Source organism: Culex pipiens, chromosome 3, assembly GCF_016801865.2.
Source record: "Culex pipiens pallens isolate TS chromosome 3, TS_CPP_V2, whole genome shotgun sequence".
NCBI classification, from domain to species: domain Eukaryota; kingdom Metazoa; phylum Arthropoda; class Insecta; order Diptera; family Culicidae; genus Culex; species Culex pipiens.
Window position 1 is genome coordinate 143,010,042 of NC_068939.1, and position 24,871 is coordinate 143,034,912.

At 34.2% G+C, this 24,871-nt stretch overlaps 3 protein-coding genes across 3 annotated transcripts; 2 read left to right on the top strand and 1 right to left on the bottom strand.

Moving 5' to 3' along the window:
* Positions 1–4,697: 4,697 nt before the first annotated feature.
* Positions 4,698–5,703, top strand: LOC120420951 (centrosomal protein 43-like). Its single transcript, XM_039584086.2, has 2 exons — positions 4,698–4,865; positions 4,918–5,703. The coding sequence occupies exons 1-2, from the start codon at positions 4,791–4,793 to the stop codon at positions 5,386–5,388; spliced, it is 546 nt and encodes a 181-aa protein (XP_039440020.1). The 5' UTR covers positions 4,698–4,790; the 3' UTR covers positions 5,389–5,703.
* LOC120420952 (mitochondrial import inner membrane translocase subunit Tim13) lies at positions 5,446–13,197 on the bottom strand. The gene is made up of 3 exons (XM_052709366.1): positions 12,947–13,197; positions 12,810–12,878; positions 5,446–5,709 (listed from the first exon to the last, which is right to left on the bottom strand). The coding sequence occupies exons 1-3, from the start codon at positions 13,046–13,048 to the stop codon at positions 5,611–5,613; spliced, it is 270 nt and encodes an 89-aa protein (XP_052565326.1). The 5' UTR covers positions 13,049–13,197; the 3' UTR covers positions 5,446–5,610.
* Positions 13,198–16,756: 3,559 nt separating this feature from the next.
* LOC120420946 (selenocysteine insertion sequence-binding protein 2) lies at positions 16,757–18,606 on the top strand. Its single transcript, XM_039584082.2, has 2 exons — positions 16,757–17,748; positions 17,809–18,606. The coding sequence occupies exons 1-2, from the start codon at positions 16,919–16,921 to the stop codon at positions 18,251–18,253; spliced, it is 1,275 nt and encodes a 424-aa protein (XP_039440016.1). The 5' UTR covers positions 16,757–16,918; the 3' UTR covers positions 18,254–18,606.
* The last annotated feature ends 6,265 nt before the right edge of the window (positions 18,607–24,871 follow it).

Genomic DNA, 24,871 nt, shown 5'->3' on the forward strand with positions numbered 1-24,871 from the left:
ATTCTTAAATTCTTAAATTCTTAAATTCTTAAATTCTTAAATTCTTAAATTCTTAAATTCTTAAATTCTTAAATTCTTAAATTCTTAAATTCTTAAATTCTTAAATTCTTAAATTCTTAAATTCTTAAATTCTTAAATTCTTAAATTCTTAAATTCTTAAATTCTTAAATTCTTAAATTCTTAAATTCTTAAATTCTTAAATTCTTAAATTCTTAAATTCTTAAATTCTTAAATTCTTAAATTCTTAAATTCTTAAATTCTTAAATTCTTAAATTCTTAAATTCTTAAATTCTTAAATTCTTAAATTCTTAAATTCTTAAATTCTTAAATTCTTAAATTCTTAAATTCTTAAATTCTTAAATTCTTAAATTCTTAAATTCTTAAATTCTTAAATTCTTAAATTCTTAAATTCTTAAATTCTTAAATTCTTAAATTCTTAAATTCTTAAATTCTTAAATTCTTAAATTCTTAAATTCTTAAATTCTTAAATTCTTAAATTCTTAAATTCTTAAATTCTTAAATTCTTAAATTCTTAAATTCTTAAATTCTTAAATTCTTAAATTCTTAAATTCTTAAATTCTTAAATTCTTAAATTCTTAAATTCTTAAATTCTTAAATTCTTAAATTCTTAAATTCTTAAATTCTTAAATTCTTAAATTCTTAAATTCTTAAATTCTTAAATTCTTAAATTCTTAAATTCTTAAATTCTTAAATTCTTAAATTCTTAAATTCTTAAATTCTTAAATTCTTAAATTCTTAAATTCTTAAATTCTTAAATTCTTAAATTCTTAAATTCTTAAATTCTTAAATTCTTAAATTCTTAAATTCTTAAATTCTTAAATTCTTAAATTCTTAAATTCTTAAATTCTTAAATTCTTAAATTCTTAAATTCTTAAATTCTTAAATTCTTAAATTCTTAAATTCTTAAATTCTTAAATTCTTAAATTCTTAAATTCTTAAATTCTTAAATTCTTAAATCTTAAATTCTTAAATTCTTAAATTCTTAAATTCTTAAATTCTTAAATTCTTAAATTCTTAAATTCTTAAATTCTTAAATTCTTAAATTCTTAAATTCTTAAATTCTTAAATTCTTAAATTCTTAAATTCTTAAATTCTTAAATTCTTAAATTCTTAAATTCTTAAATTCTTAAATTCTTAAATTCTTAAATTCTTAAATTCTTAAATTCTTAAATTCTTAAATTCTTAAATTCTTAAATTCTTAAATTCTTAAATTCTTAAATTCTTAAATTCTTAAATTCTTAAATTCTTAAATTCTTAAATTCTTAAATTCTTAAATTCTTAAATTCTTAAATTCTTAAATTCTTAAATTCTTAAATTCTTAAATTCTTAAATTCTTAAATTCTTAAATTCTTAAATTCTTAAATTCTTAAATTCTTAAATTCTTAAATTCTTAAATTCTTAAATTCTTAAATTCTTAAATTCTTAAATTCTTAAATTCTTAAATTCTTAAATTCTTAAATTCTTAAATTCTTAAATTCTTAAATTCTTAAATTCTTAAATTCTTAAATTCTTAAATTCTTAAATTCTTAAATTCTTAAATTCTTAAATTCTTAAATTCTTAAATTCTTAAATTCTTAAATTCTTAAATTCTTAAATTCTTAAATTCTTAAATTCTTAAATTCTTAAATTCTTAAATTCTTAAATTCTTAAATTCTTAAATTCTTAAATTCTTAAATTCTTAAATTCTTAAATTCTTAAATTCTTAAATTCTTAAATTCTTAAATTCTTAAATTCTTAAATTCTTAAATTCTTAAATTCTTAAATTCTTAAATTCTTAAATTCTTAAATTCTTAAATTCTTAAATTCTTAAATTCTTAAATTCTTAAATTCTTAAATTCTTAAATTCTTAAATTCTTAAATTCTTAAATTCTTAAATTCTTAAATTCTTAAATTCTTAAATTCTTAAATTCTTAAATTCTTAAATTCTTAAATTCTTAAATTCTTAAATTCTTAAATTCTTAAATTCTTAAATTCTTAAATTCTTAAATTCTTAAATTCTTAAATTCTTAAATTCTTAAATTCTTAAATTCTTAAATTCTTAAATTCTTAAATTCTTAAATTCTTAAATTCTTAAATTCTTAAATTCTTAAATTCTTAAATTCTTAAATTCTTAAATTCTTAAATTCTTAAATTCTTAAATTCTTAAATTCTTAAATTCTTAAATTCTTAAATTCTTAAATTCTTAAATTCTTAAATTCTTAAATTCTTAAATTCTTAAATTCTTAAATTCTTAAATTCTTAAATTCTTAAATTCTTAAATTCTTAAATTCTTAAATTCTTAAATTCTTAAATTCTTAAATTCTTAAATTCTTAAATTCTTAAATTCTTAAATTCTTAAATTCTTAAATTCTTAAATTCTTAAATTCTTAAATTCTTAAATTCTTAAATTCTTAAATTCTTAAATTCTTAAATTCTTAAATTCTTAAATTCTTAAATTCTTAAATTCTTAAATTCTTAAATTCTTAAATTCTTAAATTCTTAAATTCTTAAATTCTTAAATTCTTAAATTCTTAAATTCTTAAATTCTTAAATTCTTAAATTCTTAAATTCTTAAATTCTTAAATTCTTAAATTCTTAAATTCTTAAATTCTTAAATTCTTAAATTCTTAAATTCTTAAATTCTTAAATTCTTAAATTCTTAAATTCTTAAATTCTTAAATTCTTAAATTCTTAAATTCTTAAATTCTTAAATTCTTAAATTCTTAAATTCTTAAATTCTTAAATTCTTAAATTCTTAAATTCTTAAATTCTTAAATTCTTAAATTCTTAAATTCTTAAATTCTTAAATTCTTAAATTCTTAAATTCTTAAATTCTTAAATTCTTAAATTCTTAAATTCTTAAATTCTTAAATTCTTAAATTCTTAAATTCTTAAATTCTTAAATTCTTAAATTCTTAAATTCTTAAATTCTTAAATTCTTAAATTCTTAAATTCTTAAATTCTTAAATTCTTAAATTCTTAAATTCTTAAATTCTTAAATTCTTAAATTCTTAAATTCTTAAATTCTTAAATTCTTAAATTCTTAAATTCTTAAATTCTTAAATTCTTAAATTCTTAAATTCTTAAATTCTTAAATTCTTAAATTCTTAAATTCTTAAATTCTTAAATTCTTAAATTCTTAAATTCTTAAATTCTTAAATTCTTAAATTCTTAAATTCTTAAATTCTTAAATTCTTAAATTCTTAAATTCTTAAATTCTTAAATTCTTAAATTCTTAAATTCTTAAATTCTTAAATTCTTAAATTCTTAAATTCTTAAATTCTTAAATTCTTAAATTCTTAAATTCTTAAATTCTTAAATTCTTAAATTCTTAAATTCTTAAATTCTTAAATTCTTAAATTCTTAAATTCTTAAATTCTTGAATTCTTAAATTCTTAAATTCTTAAATTCTTAAATTCTTAAATTCTTAAATTCTTAAATTCTTAAATTCTTAAATTCTTAAATTCTTAAATTCTTAAATTCTTAAATTCTTAAATTCTTGAATTCTTGAATTCTTAGCTTGAATATTAGCCCGGGTAAAAAAATAAAGTTGCTCAAATCAAAAATTATATGAGATTGCCCGAAAGAGTACTCATAATGGAGGCTCAGGCCAAAGTTTCAGCCCATTTGGTTGAAAACTGGCTTGCCTTGAGCAGGAACAAGTTTAAATGGGAATTAACCCGTAAAACTGGAGCATTTAGGTAAATTGCTCTGTACAAGACAGCCGTTAACAAATGACGACTTTTGCATACCATGGGGTCCTAGGGAATGATCTGGGGAACAATTCCTCCGGAGGGTGCAAGACGATCCGAGGCCCCTGGACTTGCCTTGAACCGGATTCATTCCGCCGTCGCAGAAATTCTCATGGTCCCAGCTAGATGTATAGGGAAAATCAAAGCACACTAAGAAGGCTGCCTCGATCAGAGGACGCCACATGGCAATCAGTCACCACGTGGCAAGAGGGTATCATCAATTTTTGCTTTTAAAGTGGTTTTGTTATTTCTAGGACACTTTATTCAACCAGACATTTGATCAAAAACACTTTAACAACGCTAAATGTAATTTTGAAGTCGATTTTGGAGTTATTTTCCTGCCACGTGGTGACTGATTGGCGTCCTCTGATCGAGGCAGCCTTCTTAGTGTGCTTTGATTTTTCCCTATACATCTAGCTGGGACCATGAGAATTTCTGCGACGCCGGAATGAATCCGGTTCAAGGCAAGTCCAGGGGCCTCGGATCGTCTTGCACCCTCCGGAGGAATTGTTCCCCAGATCATTCCCTAGGACCCCATGGTATGCAAAAGTCGTCATTTGTTAACGGCTGTCTTGTACAGAGCAATTTACCTAAATGCTCCAGTTTTACGGGTTAATTCCCATTTAAACTTGTTCCTGCTCAAGGCAAGCCAGTTTTCAACCAAATGGGCTGAAACTTTGGCCTGAGCCTCCATTTTGAGTACTCTTTCGGGCAATCTCATATAATTTTTGATTTGAGCAACTTTAATTTTTTTGACACGGGCTATTGAATATATTCATAATCTATAATCTGGGGTTTATTGAAGTTTCAATGAGCATTTTCCTTTAACCTTGTTTTGCAAGTCTGTTTATCTATGATATTGATTGTCACCAAAAAGCGGTGTAATGTCAACGTAAAAGTTTCAATTCAGAACCGATTCAAATTTTAAACCGGTTTAATTTTAAAACGTCAAACGTAATGTTTACAAACCTGGCCAAGCTGTTTATCCGTTTTTGCCGGTAGTTTCCTTTGTCCTTGTAAATCTTTCTTCGCCGCGACATGGACGAGGACGTGGAATTCCGTGACATGGTTCTGAAAAAGTTGGAGGAAAACGGTTCCCTACTGGAAATTAAGGTACGTCTTTTTTCTGAAATTATGTTACGAGAACTCAGTGATTTTCTCCCAGGCCAAACTTCGCGCTCACCTGTACGACGTATTCGAGAACGACGGCCGACAGAACCAGCACCAGGAGGTGGTCAACGACAGCGACCTCACTTACAGCGGGGACAGAACGGACCTGGACGACGGAAACGGTGACTCCGAGGAAGAGCTGGACGATCGAACCGTGGCCTTAAGTTTGGTGCACGACCTGCTGGACAGTTTGAAGCTGCCCTTTGCGAAGCGTGTTCTGCTGGCGGAAAGTGGCCTCCGCAAGCCCTGTTCCAGGGCGCGACTGCTGCGGGAGCTGGGCGGTTTCGGCGAGGAACCAAAAGAGGCAGTGCCTGCTCTTTTGCTGCAGTTGATAGAACGCCACCGGAAAACGACGTCCCCGGCCGGCACCGGCAGTGACATATCACAGGTAAGCAGGGACCAGTCGGAAACGACGACGACCGCGATGACGCCGACGGCCAGCGAGGAAAGTCCGGCGCCGGTTTGATGGTTCTTGCGAGGGACTTCCCGGATATTTTAACGTTTAAAAAACATTCCCGCGGAATTTGTCTGCACATTCTAATTGTATTTTATGATGCCCACTCTTTTTACACGACTACTGAATGTAAGATTAGCTCTTTAGGTTTATTGGCTTTTTAACAGTTTTAGATTAAATGTTTTATTTTCTAATGCACAAATGCTTCCGCTGCTGGCTTTCGCGTGAGCCGTTTTACCCCTTGTATTGCTCCTTTTGGATGCGCATCGTGTACGTCCGGGACACCAGGTTCCACGAGTCCATGTACCGGTCCATGCACATGGCGATGCATTTCTGGAAAGTAATTAAGAGAGAGAAAGAAGTATAGTTTATTTAGTATTATGTTTTACACAACATCAATTTTGTATGCATTTTGGTAGTATTTTTTTATGTCTGACACAATATAGGAAAATTCTGGAATAAATATTTTTGTTAATGCATGTTTCTAGTTAAATAGAAATATCACAAAATTATGACATTTCCGAGAAAAAAAAACACAATAGATTTTAAACTAACGATCTATGAGAAATTATAATTTAAGATTGGTTACAAGGCAAGATGGAAACAAAACAAAACCAAGGTTTGCGACGTAATCAAGGTTGTAAAAATATCAAACTTTCAGTTCTCATCTCCCGTCTTTCCCTGCCCTTTTTTCCATCGCGAGATTCTCAGCAAAACTCTTGTGTTTGCACAATCCCGTATGACTTTAGGTCTATTCCCGTACTGCAGAATTCTGCAATTCTGCACAAAAACGGCAGCAGAGCGTTCCCGTCATTTTCTGCAACAAAAGTTACTTTTCTCTCAGGCAGAACTTCTGCAGTGAGAGAGGTAGAAGTGTTGCAGCAAAACCGTTCCCGTACTTTTCTGCAAGCTCTCTCTTCTCTTTCTTGTTGAAAAGTTACTGCAATTTGGTGTGATGGATGTTGAGTACACGCTTACATATATTTGCAAGTTGGGTGAAATCGAGCATTTTGTTATTAGTTGTAATAATAATCATGAAAATTGACATTTCGACAGTAGTGGCAACAACCTGTACTGGCTGGTGCCCTCGAAGCAGGTTCCCCCGGGGCCCGGGGGACATTTACAGAACCAAACGAGTTGTGGCAATATGGGTATCAAAATTCATGGTTTTTGATACTGAACATGAAAATTGACATTTCGACAGTAGTGGCCACAACCTGGAGTTGCCGGTGCCCTCATGGAAAGTTCACCTTGGGGGAACATTTATGACAATTTTGCCGACAAATCTATGAAACAAAATACAATAATCTTATCCCAGATTTCACTAGCAATCCAAAAACTCATTCAAAATGTTTGGTCCTGTGTCTTTCGGTTATGTCTCTGACATACCATCTTGAACTTTTTGGCAATATGAGTAATAAATCGCTGGGGGTAATAAATCGATTATTGCGAAATTATTGAAATTGAGAATAACTCTTTCGTAATCAGCTATTCGTAGACTGTCGAGAGTGATTTGAGTACGCAAATGAAATAGATTTTCGTTTTGGGATTTCGTGGAACGAAGAAATCTAGGTGACGAATGCCGTAGGAAGGCAGAGAGAACGCCGTAGAAACGTCAAAACGAGAAAAAAATCTTGTAATGTGTGGGAATAAATCGTTTAGTGTGATTCAAATTTGTTGTGACGCAAAGAAAATCTTTAACACATGGTTCAGACTGGCTCTTTGTAAATGAATTGGCTTTTTATTATTTCAAAATATTTTTAAAACGTTGTTCAATGCCAAAATTTTAAAAGAGAATTGATGAAATGATTTCAAATCAACTGGCACGAAAATCTTGACATTACGATTAGCTGTGAAGCGTTTCAAAACTTTAGACGTTATCCAACGTCAAAATACCATAAGATCTTAGAGCAGAAATAAATAGATCTTAAGAAATAACCGTTTCGTGATGGATTTTGTGGCCAAGAAAAGCAAATAATAAAACAATAAAAAAATTCATTTACTTTTGTGTCCGAAGTTCTTCGTCATGATGGTTATGCCTGTAGCATTACCACTGCACCTTCTTCATAATAACGGTCTGTGGGGGGACCGGTGAATAAATGATTTTAGGGTTGTTTTTTATGTCTGGTTTTATTGGGAACGTTTTTTTTTCTATGTTAACGATTTCAGGCTTAGTTCATTCATGTAAATGATAAAGCGATTTTTTTAGTGTTAATATTTTTACCAGAATTTGATTCTAAGTCGATATGTATACGTGAAGGGTGGGTCTACGAGGTCTACGAGGACAATTTACGAAGTTCATTTTTCGAGTCATTTTATAGCCTTTCCTCATTGAGGTGAGGAAGGGAAAACAGCTAGATTAATAAAAATAAGATGAAATTATTGAAAATTAGTTTTTTGGTAAAAACGAGATAAAATTAATCAAATGAAGTTCGTAAAAATATCACAAGTTAAACTTTGTTAAAGTTCGTGCATCTCCAGCGCTGAATGCAAACATCGCAGCAAAGCAAATTTGCACCCGACGTCAAACCCATCGCGGTACCTGTCGCGGTAGCAAATTTGCTCCCAGTTCTTCGGGATTTCACTTTGCTAGCCGGTATTCAGCCTGTTTGCTACCGCATCAAATGGAATTATGCACGGAAAAATCGAATCAAGCACGGAAAAAATTAAAAAAATGCAAAATATATTTTTTTTATTTAAAAATTTGTAAAATAAAAAAAAATTGCTAAATTTAAAATTTGCAAAATTTACAAAATTTACAAAATTTAAAAAAAATAAAAAATAAAAAAAATAAAATAAGGCTAGTAAAAATTCTATTTAAAGTGTGTGTGCACCCCCCCCCTTCAAAGTTGCCCCAAAAAATCAGGGGGCAAAAAAAATATTTCAAAATTTTAATGGAAATAGAACTGAAATGAGCTGAATTTTAAAATCAATTTAAAATACATTCCCCTGCCTTTAGAATCATTTTCATGTTTGGGTTGATTTAAAAATCTTTTGAATATTCGAAAATGTTCGATGTTTACTGTCGCTAAATGTTTTTTTTTTCGCTAAAAGTTTTGTTTTCGTCAAATCTCACATTTTTGAAAACTTATGATTGCAAAACAACTGAACTAGTGTAAAATGTATTTTAAAACACGTTTTTCGTGCAAATGTTGAAATCATGGCCTCGACCCCGAATTTTAGAATTTTAGAATTTTAGAATTTGAGAATTTTAGACTTTGATAATTTTAGAATTTTAGAATTTAACAATTTAATCTAATCTAATCTAATCTAACACAAACGCAGCCAGTCCGATGAAAGCATGCTGGAAAGTCTTGTGATTAGATTACGCCCCAAGCACTTTTCTTGTCATTATTAATAATTGCAGTACATCCGAGAACACCCGAAAATGTATTGCAAAAATTAAAGCGGCCAGCCCTACTACGTTGTGTTTACCGCAGAGAGGATTCTGAGAACGGATCACATTTCACAGAATCTACAGGGGAGGAAGGATGCGTGGACATACCGTACCAAACGCTCCTGTTTACAGTTTCATATGTGTTTTGTATGATGTGTTAAGTGTAAAATATAGTGTGGTTATATAATCAAATAAATATAATAATGCAATATAATGATCATTTAATAAAATCCCTTCACCTATATATAATAACCAAGCACCCAAGCATACAAACAGCGGCACAAAAGAAATGAAAATGAGCATGCAAAAACAAGACAACGCGTCCCCGTGGTCAGCGCACTAATGATGCGATTATTTAATTATAATAACCACTCACCCAAGCACACAAACAGCGACACAAAAGAAATGAAAATGAGCATGCAAAAACAAGACAACGCGTCCCCGTGGTCAGCGCACTAATGATGCCATTATTTAATTATAACAACCACGCACCCAAGCACACAAACAGCGACACAAAAGAAATGAAAATGAGCATGCAAAAACAAGACAACGCGTCCCCGTGGTCAGCGCACTAATGATCTAATTGTAACAACCACTCACCCAAGCACACAAACAGCGACATAAAAGAAATGAAAATAAGCATGCAAAAACAAGACAGCGCGTCCGCGTGGTCAGCGCACTAATGATGCCATTATTTAATTGTAACAACCACTCACCCAAGCACACAAACAGCGACATAAAAGAAATGAAAATGAGCATGCAAAAACGAGACAGCGCGTCCGCGTGGTCAGCGCACTAATGATGCCATTATTTAATTATAACAACCACGCACCCAAGCACACAAAAAGCGACACAAAAGAAATGAAAATGAGCATGCAAAAACAAGACAACGCGTCCCCGTGGTCAGCGCACTAATCGAATTTTAGAATTTAACAATTTAAGAATTAAAGAATTTAGGATTTTAGAATTTAAGAATTTTAGAATCTATAAGCTTAAGGATACTAAAATCATTTTAGATTTGCGAAAAATTTTTCCATATTGTTTTGTATTTCATATTTTTTAGTTTTTAAAATTTTTTTTTTTTAAATTGCAGGCCAAGTGCGAATGATGCTGATAATACCTCTTCAGTTGACGCTCAGGCAAGGAACATCCTGGAAGGAGCGTCACTGACTACGTCCGTAGTCCTGTTAGATCTTTCTTGATCAAGACAGTATAGCTCTGGTTCCTTGCAAGTGTCCTATTTTCTTACCTCCACGTTGGCTTGGTTTTCATGATGACCTAGCTGGTGGCCTGTGGAAACGGATCGTAAACCTTTGACCACCGCGGGTCAAAGTCGAGACGGCTAAAAGAAAGGGGCGCGACAATGTGGGAAAGGGAAGTAATTTGTGATTGTAGACGGTATTGTTTTGATTCGCAGTATGTTGAGTCAACTGCTGTGGATGTACCTGAAACATCACACAACGGGGTTTCTCTTCTTTCCGTTTTTATCTATCATCTATATTCTGTTAATTTTGTTTAACTGATTCTCTAACGCAGCTTCTGTTTACTATCCTCCATTTGATTTCGATTTTACTTATTTGATTCTCTTATTTCTCAACACTTTTCCACTCTATTTTACCAATTGATGCTGCTGTAACAAACTGTCTGCTTTCCCTTAATTTGGCAGCGATGTCAATTTTGTTTATCATGTGCCTTTTCTTTATTTATCTATTTCAATAATTTCTCATCTTCCCTGTAAATTGCCCATCATAACAATAATCTAAGCTTGTTTGTTATCTCTTTTCATTAACTATTGTTAATTTCTTTATCTTCTTCATAAATTACTATCTTTCTTTTACTATTGATTCTTTACATAGTATGTTTCCTTCACTGTCCATTGTTTTGAAACTTCACCTTTTTCTTAAGCAAGTGAGGTTCGAGCCCTTGCTCAATTTATGGAATGATTAAAGGATTAACACAAATATTACTATTGTACTTTTGAAAAACTTTTCTAAGATGCTTAGGACCAAAATATTGTAACAAAACACCGCGACAAAAGAAAAAGCAACAGATAAACAGACTCAACAATAGGGAAGATTTCAGGAGAAAACAATACACAGTAAATAACAATAAGTTTTTGAATTGAAACTCAAAATAAAACAGTTTTTGCTTTAATGAAAGTTGATAGGCACACTATAAATGGTTAGGCGCTTATACTTACATCAAACCCTACTTAATGTACCACCCCCGGCCGAGTTAAAATGCGTAACCGGAAAAGAAGGTGTGCATGCCTGGCACGAACACTCAAAGCGTGTTCTAGCGTGCTGCTCGTACTGACTCAGAGCAAGGGTGAGATGTAGGTGTAAGGGCAGTGCGTGTTCGTCGGGAACCTGGTGCATAAGATCGGTCAAGGCCCGTTCTTACACTGAAAATTGCGAATTGCGAATTGCGAATATTTTTTAGTTTTTAAAATTTTGACTTTTTAATTTTGATTTGTTTTTAAATCTTCAAATTTTTGATTACCCAATTTTTTTGTATTTTGAATTTCAGATTGCTAAAATTTTGAATTTTGAAATTTCAGATTTTTTAAATTACGATTTTAGAAATATCGAAAAAAAATTAATATGTATTTTGATTTTTTTTTTGTTTTTATAAAAAGTATTGAAACATTTTTTTTCGAATTTTTGAATTTCTGAAGATTTGAATTTGGAATGTTCTAATCTGTTTATTTTCGCCAAGCCGTCCGTAACAATCCTGAATATTATAACTTTTGAATTTTTAATTTTTTTTAATTTTTTGAATTTTTGAAATTTTTGGAAGTGTTGAATTTTTGATTTTTTAAATTTTGAAGTATTTGAATTTTGAAATTTTTGAATTTTTAAATTTTTAAATATTTGAATTTTTAAATTTTTGAAATTTTAAATTTTAGAATTTTTAAATTTTTGAATTTTTGAATTTTTGAATTTTTGAATTTTAGAATTTTAGAATTTTGAAAATTTTTTGAATTAAAATTAAATTTTCGAATTTTTAAATTTTTGATTTTTTTTAATTTTTTTGAATTTTTGGAATTTTCGAAATTTTCGAAATTTTCGGAATTTTTAGAATTTTAAGAATCTTTGAATCATTGAATGAGGATTAAAAAAAACATTGATATTGGATTTTTAGCATCGAGGCTTCGGCAATCGGCAAGTTTGTCTAAGCAATTGATAAGTTCTGCTGGCCTATTATGGCCTGATGGATACAAACTGCTCAATTAACTAAAATACGTCTGGAAAGTTGGTAGCCGGTTGAGCAATCAAATCGTTGCTCATCAGAGCCGGTTTTACGTACCACTTGATTCATGCTTCAACCATGAAATGTAAAACAAGTACAAAACTTCTTTCGCTCCTTCTTCTAACGGTGTCGGCGAGTGCAATCTCCAAACCCACCTGCAACCGTGTCCCGTTTGACGAATTTTTTGAACCGTTCACGCAACACCAAGTATATTTATTGCAAAACCGTCACGATTTCTCCGAGACGAATCAAGCTTTTTACTTCAACGTTAGCTTCGTCATCATAAGATCGGACAACAACGGCTATTTGATTTTAAAATCCTTTGAAGAATTGGCTTTCTGCGAAATATTTACGGTTTGGAAGGACATCGCGGGACTTTTGCTCACGCATCACGGTTTGATCAAAAGTGTGCAAGACTTCAATGAAAATTGCGTGCTTGGTTTCAACGTAGGGCGAAGCAATTCCGCTCGAAAATCGTACTACGTTTGCACTCCAAACGGTGAAGCGCAAGATTTTGAGTTGGAGAACGTAGGAGCGATGGAAAAGTTGGATGTTTTCATGAGCAACCGCCCTGAACCGTGCAACATCACGATGCTTGAGCAAAAGTTGCAGGAATTGCAGCATTTACATAATTTGGTTTTTGAAAAGAAATATCGTTCCTTCATATTTTTTGGTGCATGTTGTGGAATTTTGTTGATTTTTATAGCGTTTCAACAGATTATTGCTTACAAAATCGACTAAACATAATTGTTATAAAGTTAATAAATAAAACATGGCAAATTACCTGCTCCGAACTGTCCAACTCGGTGCCCGGCTTGGAGATGCACTTCTTGAAGCATTTTTCGGTCATTTTCTGGAACGAATCGAACCACAATTTTAATAAAACATCAAATCAAACCGCCCCCTGACTCCGAAACCTACGGTCAGCAGTTCCTGTGCGTTGGCCAGCGCGATCTGCTGCTTGACCTGGCTCATGAGCTCGTCCTTCTGGGCCGAGGAAAGATTATCGAGTGCCATTTCCATGTTTGTACGGGTTTCGCGATGAACACAGTTGCCTGGGGTTTGGTCACTTGGCGTTAGAAATCCGCGGTATTTTCCGTAGGACGGGGACCTTAGTAAATACACCCGATAGATTGTGTAATAATCCGGAGAACGACAGAACCATGCATGCGACAATGCGGCAAACTTTAATCAGACGAACTGTCAAAACATGGATTTGCGTCAAATGACAGCGCGGTTCCCTGTTGTAAAATGATTCTGCTTTGGCCGGCTCGGTCAGCGCGGTGTGTTGAATACTTGATAAGATTTTTTTTATCAATATTTTTGGACTTAAGCTAAGAGCACGATTGTCCGTTCGACGCAGTGGTGAACGCAGAACGCTGTGCCAGTTCGATTTTTCCATCAGCTGTCAGTCGAACAATCTGCAGGAGTTGCTTTGTTCAATGGTCGATGACTGGCAGGCTATGATGACAGGCGCAAAATTTTGCGTTTGCGTTCAGTCCTGACGGACAATCTTGTTCTTACCTTTATTCTCAGTGTTTAAATTTGAAAAAATTTTTGCTTTAAAATAATGAACATCAATTTTTGGGCGCACAAAAATTTGTGAACTTTTTCTTCAAAAAACATGTTTCAGAACACGAAAAAATGAGTTTCCCCGTATATATCAATGAAATAAACAGTGATATAGTTGATAACAGATGTGTTAACGTATATTTAACAATTTTTATTGATTTTTGACAGACTTTGTTGCCAAATAGTTCAAATTTCTATCTTTTACAAAATTTACAATTTTCTCATAGAAAAATCAAACAAGTATTGGAAAGTTATACACCAAATTGTTGGATATAATTTTTCTCATCCGAATCCGGCATAAGTTTAATAAAAATATTGATTTTGAAGGTAAAAACACATTTTTTTGAAAAATCATAAGTTTACGCTATTTGTTCATAGGTGGCGATATGTGTCTTTTAGCTTTGCTGCAAGTTCTCTATTAAAACAACTAATTTTGCAAAACTTTTGATAAAAACTTGCTTGCTCACTTCTTATTGAGCTTTTTATCACTCGATTTCAGTTGAAAACTCTTTTAGTTAGCTTTAATTGAATGTCAAAGTTCTGACCTGCCAACATTAGAGGCACGCTGGAATTAGATGCTGTTCCCCTACATTGAAACATTTTGAGGGTTTTGTTCGAGCCCAAGAACAAGGACAACAACAAAAAATCGTAATTAAACTTCGGATAGGTATTGACCGTTTTGTCCAAAACGACAAGCGGCAAACCAGCCTCGAACGGCGCGCAGCACTTTCGGCAAATACGCGCTGTCAAATTTGCGAGTTTTGTTTTTGTTGTTCTTCTTCTTGAAATCGTTCGGCATTGTTGCCAGGTACATTTTCTATTGCACTAAAAGTGCAGAAAATTGCTGGCAACCTAGCTGGCAACAATGTCTACTGCACATTCTGAAATGACGTGCGGCGTTTACCTCTTGGTTTACCTTCGAGAGAAACAGACAATACTCAAATGTGGACTGTTTTTGAAAAAAAGTTTTAGGCTCTAAAAGGCATCATTATATTCCCGATGGTCCATTTGACGGCCATGGTTGTTTTAGAAAAACATTCAAATCTTGATTCAGAATTGATTCAGAATGTTTGTTAAATGTTAAATTTACTATGAGGGTCCAATTCAGAACCATCATTGACAGTCATTGCCCCAAAAGTGAAAGACATCATCTAATGGTACGTTCGTTTGAGGGCTAGTTCCAAACTGAGTTTTGCCATGTGTACTAGACTGTAACAAAATTGACTTTTTGGCGGGCATCTAGGGGTTTGTTCTGGTGGGCATACTGAGCCCAAATCCCAAATATTAGCTTGATTGGACGTAACAGGAGCTGGCGCTCCGCCCTTCAATTTTAAATGGGATTTTGCCGGTGACGATTTTTCGAAAAAATGCCAAACTTTGAAGGTCTGTACCGAGCTCCAGGGTGCTCCAAACTTCAATGTTATATATTCCAAAAGATGCGCAAGGATGCGCAGTGATGTTTTTGATAAACGCATTGGTGGCCAAAGTGCCTCAAAAATAGACATTTTTGAAAAAAAGTATTTTTACGGGTTCAATCTCATTTAAAATTGAAGGGCGGAGCGCCAGCTCCTGTTACGTCCAATCAAGCTCATATCGTCGCCATCGTGCTAACTTGTCGTACGTGCATTTTGGGCCAAATTGAGTTAAGAACGCCATTTTGTACAGCTTACAATGCCTCACCTTTTGACCTTCACAGATCCCCAAAATTCGATTTCAATCCTGAGATATTCAACAAAAACCGAAAAAACTCCGTGCATTTTTGTCACTTTACATATGAAAGTAGTTTCAATCTTGTCGTGCTATCTTGTCACTCCGTGAAAATTGATGTAAGTGCGACAAAAGGCCAAAGGGATTTCAGGCCAGGAAAGTCAGGATGCGTTTGTCGCACGTACAAGCTAGACTACCGTAAACATTTGTAATTATAACTCAGGACTCCAGCAACCAACTTCAACCAAACTTTGGTACAATGCACATAATGATCAGCCAAACAAAACGTGTTTGTTATTGTTTACATTGCATGCCCTCGTTTTTGAATATTCAAGGTCAAACATTAAAACGCGTTTTTCTCGGAACGTCAAAATGGCGGGTGCGACAAGATAGCACGACGACGTCGATATTTGGGATTTGGGCTCAGTATGCCCACCAGAACAAATGCCCGCCAAAAAGTCAATTTTGTTACATCCTAGTGTGTATACACCAAATTTTTTTACTGAAATTCAGTAAAGTTTTACTGAATTTTCATCTACTGAAATTTTAGTAAACGATTCAGTAATTTAGATTTTACTGAATTCTCGGTTAACTGATATTTGTCAAATTTGACAGATGATTTACTGAAATTTCAGTAAAATGGTTGTCAAAACAACTGAAATTTCAGCAAAAGAAATGTCAAATTATTTTGCTGAAAATTCAGTAATTTTCTTGAGGCAGTTTGACAGATCATTTGCTGAAGATTCAGCAATCGTTGCTGGTATTTCAGTTATCAAAATTTGATTTTGCTTGTCATTGAAAATGTTTCCAGTACTGTTATTAATACATTTATTTCATCATTCTGCCAAACCTAAAAAACAGGTGGATAGCATCGAGGCATTTGTTATTAACATTTTTCTTACCTTGGTTTCTAAAGATCAAAATACAAAATTTAAAAAAAAAAACACAACATGTTTGAAAGAGGATTTTCTCTCGGCAGCATCCAAACAATAAGTCAGAAGTGACATTTCGATGACAGTTCTGATTTTTCAGCAATGTTTTTGTTCATTAAAGAATTTCAGCAAAAGTGATTATTACTGAATCGCATTCAGGAGATTATTTTACTGAAATGGCAATCCAAAATTTGCTGTGTAAAGTGGTACACAACTTTTTGAAGTTTTAAATTGTTTTAGATTTTTACAAGAGTGGAGTTTTTTTGAAAAGGTCCTATAAACCTAATTTTAAATTTTTGCTTTTTGGGTGTTTTTAGAACCACCTTGAGTCAGGGGTAATCAAAAACACCCAAAAAGCAAAAAAATAAAATTTGGTTTATAGAACCTTTTCAAAAAAAACTTAGTATTTTTATCCGAATTTTTATACGAATATTTTACTCAGTGTAGGTTTTGAAACAAAAAAAAATCCGAACTTTTACTTTTGAATTTCTCTGTCATTTGACGGTCCCCCAAAAATCGATTTGTTTACAATCGTGTGTGAGGGCCAGCCAGGAGTGGATGAAAATTTTCAAGTGTATTTTTGCTCGCGAAAGTTGGACCGAAAAGTGACTCGAATCGCGCCGGAAAGCTAGCTCCCGAAGATGAACTGAGTGCCAAGTGGACGCTGCAAGTGGCCGAAAGTATGAATCAGCCGCAGTACTCGTCGGAAGCCGGTGGTGGCCTGGCTGCGTTGGGCGGAGTGGGTGGCAATGGCCCACCCCAGCTGCCATTGTCTGATCTGGAAAAGTCCTCCGCCCGGAAGGTGCGCAAGGAGGCGGAGAAGCAGCGCAAGCAGGCCAAAAAGTACGAGGAACAGCTGAAGAAGATCCGCGGTCCGAAAAGCCAGAAGATCCAGATCATCGACGAGAGCTTCCTGGAGAAGTACAACCATGCCCAGACGCTGCCGCCGGGGCCGAGCCTCAAAACGAAGAAGAGGTCGAAGAAGACGCCCAGCGAAATGGTTCAGCTCAATCTGTCCGACTGCCTGCGGGACCGGCTGAGCTTGGCGGAGAAGGGCGAGCTGGGGCCGGGTGGCGAGCTGAAGACGGTCCTGAAACCGGTCGTCCCGATTGCCATCACCCAGCCGATCGTCTTCCACAAGGGCAAGCAGCGCGAGGTCCCCAAGGAGAAGCGACTTACGAAGCTCAAAAAGGACATCCTGAACAATCGGAAGGCCAAACAGGACGAGGGCGCGGCACCGGTTGCTGCTGAGGTTGCCGGAACCGAATCGTCCTCGCCGCAATCGGTTGCGGAAGAAGTGGCACAACCGTCACAGTTCACGAATGGACCAAAGCTAGGCGAGTCGCCGTTTTTGAAGGCGATCGAACGGTGTTGCTCCACCGACGGCGGAGATGTTGTGCCGCCCAGCGTCGGCTCGGAGGAGTACCAGAACGGATTTCCGGCGCTTAACGATACGGTAGCGAAGGTGCCGGATAAGGAGAAGGGCGTGCAACATTCCAGGGCGTTTCGGGCGTGAGTATTGGAGATTGATGCTAGTCGAAAAAAAAATTTTCAACGGTCTTCCCCTTTCAGGTATTGCGACCACCTAATCACGGACGAGCTGCGTAGCCACGCCGAGACGCTGGTCACGAAGCTGTTCCAGTTCCAGACGAACGCGTACGGTAAGAATCCGATCAAGGCGGTCAGCAACAAGCGCTACTGCGTCGGCTTCAACGAGATCCTCAAGTATCTGGAGACGCGCAAGCTGAAGCTGGTGCTGATCGCGCCCGATCTGGAACCGAACGACAGCATCGATCAGCTGGTCGAGCGCGTCAAAACCATCTGCCGGCAGACGCGCGTTCCGATCGTGTTCGGGGTGAAGCGCAGAAAGCTGGGCTTCCACCTGCTGAAGAAGGTCCCGGTTAGTTGCGTGGGCGTGCTCAGCTATAGCGGCGCGGACGATACGGTTAAGCGTTTGCTTGAGCTCGCCGAGCAGGAACGCGTGAACCTCAGGGCGCAGCTGGCCGGCGGACACTAAAACCAGGACGCAAGCGCTTCTGTTTTACTCGATGCCAAAGGTATGATATTATTCTAGTCAAAAGCAGCAACATGCCATTCCAGCATAATACTAAACATGATGCTCCCAGAAAATCTTCCCCCAATCACAAACAAAAAAAACAATCCACTAAACTTTAATAATTAACACAAAAAATAAAGTCAACTATGTAAGTGTGCAATGTGTGAAATTCCCCGAATTTAACGAATCTCACTTCGGTTGCAAATGCCCAAATGATTTCCGGTGGAAAGTGGTATAAATGTTTCAATGTTGTATCGCCGGGCTGGAGAGAGGGTTTAAACGTTAAAATGAAATGGTATAATAAATTACGTGGCAAAAAAAAAACATGACAACCCAACAGTAATTTCGATGACAGTCCTTGTTGAGCAGCTGTTTTGTGGGATTTTAAAATAATTTTTATATGCCAAATATTGTTTGGGGGTTCCAAACTTTTGATGCGAAATGCACAATCCAATAACGTCACTGCGGCGAAAAAAAGAAAAAGAAATTCTTGCATTTATTATTATCAGCGCTTGTTGATAGGGTTCTGTCCATCTTCTATCCATCCGCATTCAGTATTTCTTGTTCCAGATTTTCGTTTTGCCTTCCTCACCTTATTGAGGAAAGGCTATAAAATCACTTGAAAAATGAACTTCTCAATTAGACCTCCTAGACCCACCTTCATGTATACCTATCGACTCAGAATCAAATTCTGAGCAAATGTCTGTGTGTGTGGTGGGATGTTGATCAAAAAATTGTCACTCGATTATCTCAAGGCTGGCTAAACCGATTTTGTCCGTTTTGGCCTCATGCGATCCGTCCTGGGGTCCCATAAGTCGCTTTTAAAAATTATGGAGTTTAGTTAAGTACTTCAAAAGTTATGGCAGGCCAAGGATTGATACCTAAGAGCAATGCAATGGCACTGACCTTGTTGTGTGCTCTTCGGTTGACGTCCTCATAAGGAACATCCTGGAAGGAGCGTAACTAACTACATCCGTAGTTCTGTTAGATCATCCGAATTATCTTGATCAGAACAGTATAGCTCTGGTTCCTTGCGAGTGTCCTATTTTCTTACCTCCACGTTGGCTTGGTTTTCATGACCTAGCTGGTGGCCTGTGGAAACAACTCGTAAACCTTAGACCACCGCGGGTCAGAGTCGAGACGGCTAAAAGAAAGGGGCGCGACAATGTGGGAAAGAGAAGTAATTTGTGATTGTAGACGGTATTGTTTTGATTCGCAGTATGTTGAGTCAACTGCTGTGGATGTACCTGAAACATCGCACAACGGGGTTTCCCTTCTCTTCATTCTCAGCTACCACCTATCTCCTATTTTTATTTTGCTCTTCTGATTCCCAATTCTTCACTGATTCTTCTATTTAATATCCAACAATTGATTTTAATTTTACTAACTTTTGATTCTCTTATCTCTCAAAGCTTTTCCACTCTTTTCTATCAATTGATACTGCTGTAACAAACTTTGTTTTGTTTTTTTTTCCTTAAAAATATACTTTTCCTTAATGTACTAGTAATATCAAGTCTATTTATCATTCGCCTAATCTTTTTTGATTTTATTGCGAATTTATTTATTTGAATAATTCTTTATCTGTCCTATAAATTATCATTACTATAATCTATGCTTGTTTTGTATCTCTATTTATTAACTATTGTCTACATCTAGCATCTCATTTTTATTCTTCAAAATACGCTCATCATTCTCTTACTATTGATACTTGATTTTTATAAAATAAATTCTCTTTTACTGTCTATTATTTTCAATCTTCACCCTTTTTTCAAACAAGTGAGTTTTGAGCCCTTACTCAATTTATGGAATGGTTAAAGGATTAACACAAATATTACTATTGTACTTTTGGTAAACTTTTGAATAACATGCTTAGGTCCAAAACATTGTAACAAAACACCGCGACAGAAGAAATAGCAACAGATTAACACGATTCAACATTAGGGAAGATTTCAGGAGAAAACAGTACACAGTAGAATAACAACTAGTTTTTGAATTCAAACTAAAAATAAAACAGTACTTGTTTTAATGAAAATTGATAGGCACACTATAAATGGTTAGGCGCTTATACTTACATCAAACCCTAATTAATGTACCACCCCCGGCCGAGTTAAAATGCGTAACCGGAAAAGAAGGTGTGCATGCCTGGCACGAACACTCAAAGCGTGTTCTAGCGTGCTGGTCGTACTGACTCAGAGCAAGGGTGAGATGTAGGTGTAAAGGCAGTGCGTGTTCGTCGGGAACCTGGTGCATAAGATCGGTCAAGGCCCGTTCTTACACTGAAAATTGCGAATTGCGAATTGCGAAACTCAAATAAGAATAAAAATAATTTAATAATTGTTCAATTACTAATTAGTAATTTTAATATAGGGTTAGTGAATTTTGATGATGAATTTTGATGCGGACGGTGTAAAATTCTTGAATTTATAATGTTTTTCTCCAAATATCATCAATATTTTAACCATAAAGACTATTTAAGTAAATTTTATAAATTTTCAATAGAAAAGCTTGATATGAACCATTTGATAAATTGTTTGGATTTTTCTATTTTTTTTTAGAAACTGACAAAATTTAGTAATATTTTTTTGCTTTGGTAAAATTTTACTACTATTTTATTTGAAATGTTAAATTTAAAAAGAAATTCAAAGAAATAAGCATTGTTTTAACTAAAATTAAATGATGAGTATTTTTTAGCTTTGAAATCACCTTTTAAAAGAGTAGTGCGGTGCCTGTGTGGACGCGCAGTCCTGTTTTTTCGTGTTATTTTCCGTCTCTTTTGTGTCGCTGTTCGAGTGCATGGGGTGATTGGCTATTATAATTAAATAATGGCATCAGTAGTGTGGTGCTTTTCGGGACGCGCAGTTCTGTTTTTTTACCTTCTTTTTTTTCATTGTTTTTTTTCCACTCGCGTTCGTTGGCCGATGAGTTTTTTTGTGTTGTTCTCTATTTATAGTTTTCTATAAAAAAGTACCTATTTTTTGAGACTAGCAAGTCGTATTGCTGGATTAAGCCCTTTCAATAATCATTTCAATAAATGAAGCCCTTCCTACATCACCGTTGATCGGAAGGCACGCCGACGGAGAATTTCTGGAGAATCGCGGTCGAATTAATACTATATTTAAATCCCTAGATAGGTATCTTTCCGCAGCCGGCTGCCTTAGATTTTTAAAATTTCAACCCATAAACAAATTGCTCATGGTCGCATCACCTACCACAGTGAATCCTGACCTCATACCCATCTTACTAACCCCTCAAAACTCATGTGATACTTTGTCGGAGACGCAGTCGATTTGGCGGTCCCATCACTCAAGTATCGGACTAACATTCCCATCCACTTCCCCGTGTCTTACCTCTGGTCGTGGCCGGCGTCGGTATTGATCAGCATGATAGGGACCTTTGAAAATTGCGAAGGGGTGATGATTGGTTCCTACTTTTCATCTGTGGTCCACGGAGCAATGTTTGGGGGTCCTGGTCAATAACGAAGTAGCAGCTACGGGTAGACACCAATGCTATGCTTTGAAATCACCTTTTAAAAACATTTAAGATTTTTTCTAAATCCTGTTCAATTTTAACGATATTTGATTATATGGGTGGATGATTCCCGTGAAAGATAAAAAATGACACCTTTTTTTTGTTTTCCGTTCTCATTTTGAATAAAAATTTCGATTTCGTTTCAAATTATATTATTTTTGCCTATTGATTTTAAATTTAGTTTTTGAAAATAAAAATGAAATCCTTAAAAATATTTGTTAAGGCTGTGGGCTAAATGTTGCAGAAAATTCAAATTATTTTACTTATTTTGGCTGGACAAGATTGATGTTAAAACAGAAGCAAATCAGCAAGAACGTTTTTGCTATATTAGTCGAATATTAAAAAGTAGTTCAATAAATGGTAATACGCATGCCCTACATTTTGTTTTAAAATATAAATAGAGCTCATCCATAAAACAGGTGGAGCCTTTTTTGAAATTTATGAGATTTTTTTGTGTCACGTTGAAATTTAGTGAAGATTTTTTTAGTCTTTTTATATAATGAAGCATAAAAAGTAGTTTCTATGATTTAAAGAAAAGATTTTCAGAGTCATTTTAACATTTTCCACGTTCCGCGAAATTTGCGTGAAATTTGGTGTTTTGAAATTGAGGTCCCGTGAAATTTGCTATTTTCGAGCGTGAAAAATCACTAAGCCTAGTCATAGGAAAGGCCCCCACAAAGCTTGATCCAAATAAAAAAAAATACAAAAAAATACAAATGGTCGACATCGGCTTATTTCCTAGAGAATTGCTCAATAGTTTTGGCCAAAAACGAGATTTACAACAATCACAAGCATTGTAGAACTATTTTTTATATCTAGTAGTTTTTGTTCAAAGGAGATGAGCGAGATTGAGGGGAAACCTCATTTATAGGGCGTCCAATTTTCCCGGGTTTTGAATTTCCTGGGAAACGGGAAAAATATTTTTCGAAATCCCGGGAATTCCCGGGATCCCGGGAAATTTTTAAAACAGTATTAAAATCTGGGTAATTCTCTACCAACTCACACGAAATCGGGAAAAGTTGCCCCGACCCCTCTTCGATTTGCGTGAAACTTTGTCCTAAGGGGTAACTTTTGTCCCTGATCACGAATCCGAGGTCCGTTTTTTGATATCTCGTGACGGAGGGGCGGTACGACCCCTTCCATTTTTGAACATGCGAAAAAAGAGGTGTTTTTAAATAATTTGCAGCCTGAAACGGTGATGAGATAGAAATTTGGTGTCAAAGGGACTTTTATGTAAAATTAGACGCCCGATTTGATGGCGTACTCAGAATTCCGAAAAAACGTATTTTTCATCGAAAAAAACACTAAAAAAGTTTTAAAAATTCTCCCATTTTCCGTTACTCGACTGTAAAAAATTTTGGAACATGTCATTTTATGGGAAATTTAATGTACTTTTCGAATCTACATTGTCCCAGAAGGGTCATTTTTTCATTTAGAACAAAATTTTTCATTTTAAAATTTCGTGTTTTTTCTAACTTTGCAGGGTTATTTTTTAGAGTGTATTAATGTTCTACAAAGTTGTAGAGCAGACAATTACAAAAATGTTGATATATAGACATAAGGGGTTTTTTTATAAACATCACAAGTTATCGCGATTTTACGAAAAAAAGTTTTGAAAAAGTTACTTTTTGCGTTTCTCTTTGTTTCGTCGTCCGTGTCTGTCGCGGGTGACCATGAACGGCCATGATCGATGACGACCAACTTTTTCAAAACTTTTTTTCGTAAAATCGCGATAACTCGTGATGTTTATAAGAAAACCCCTTATGTCTATATATCAATTTTTTTGTAATTGTCTGCTCTACAACTTTGTGGAACATTGTTACACTATAAAAAATAACCCTGCAAAGTTAGAAAAAACACGAAATTTTAAAATGAAAAATTTTGTTCTAAATGAAAAAATGACCCTTCTGGGACAATGTAGATTCGAAAAGTACATTAAATTTCCCATAAAATGACATGTTCCAAAATTTTTTACAGTCGAGTAACGGAAAATGGGAGAATTTTTAAAACTTTTTCAGTGTTTTTTTCGATGAAAAATACGTTTTTTCGGAATTCTGAGTACGCCATCTAATCGGGCGTCTAATTTTACATAAAAGTCCCTTTGACACCAAATTTCTATCTCATCACCGTTTCAGGCTGCAAATTATTGAAAAACACCTCTTTTTTCGCATGTTCAAAAATGGAAGGGGTCGTACCGCCCCTCCGTCACGAGATATCAAAAAACGGACCTCGGATTCGTGATCAGGGACAAAAGTTACCCCTTAGGACAAAGTTTCACGCAAATCGAAGAGGGGTCGGGGCAACTGCTGTGTGAGTTGGCGGAGAATTACCCATCTATGTTTTCATTATATATGCATGTTTTTCAAGCTTAAATTCATAGAATTAGCTCAATACTATTCATTGGTGGTAATCTACACTTCAACCTAAAAAAGGATAGCAGTTTTTAGATAACTTGAAAGATTATTTTTGTTCTTTGTTGAGCTTTGGTTTGTTATTTTGTATCTTATCCAATCTGATTCAAATTTAATAAGTCTCTTATAAATACATTTTTTTACTTGTCATGACAAGTAAAGCCTCTTTTTAAATGTCTAAAATAACAAATAAAAAGACAACAAATAAAATTATAACAGTTAAATTTTGAATAAGTTTAGACATGCATGTTGTATATAAAAACTATTAATCAAGTTGTCTTAAAGTCATTACCGCCAACTAGGGGAAAATCGGGACTACAGTCTAATTAGGTACAGGAGATTTTAGAGCAGTTCATTTGGAGGTCGGTGTACTAATTGTTTTGCTCTGTTCCTGTTTTAACCGAAATCAATCAAAATATTTGAAACATTATGCAAAAACAATGACTAAAACAGCTGTCTTAATTCGATACATTTGTCTTGAGTTGCCAAAAATGTTTCATGAAAAATAATTTAAAATGATATTATTTATTAAATTTAAAATCATAATTATAACTAGTCTTTCCAAAAATATATAAAATTTGATAAAAAATATTTAGATCGCTAGGCAATTTACGGATCGGTATTTTGTTTTACAAGTTTG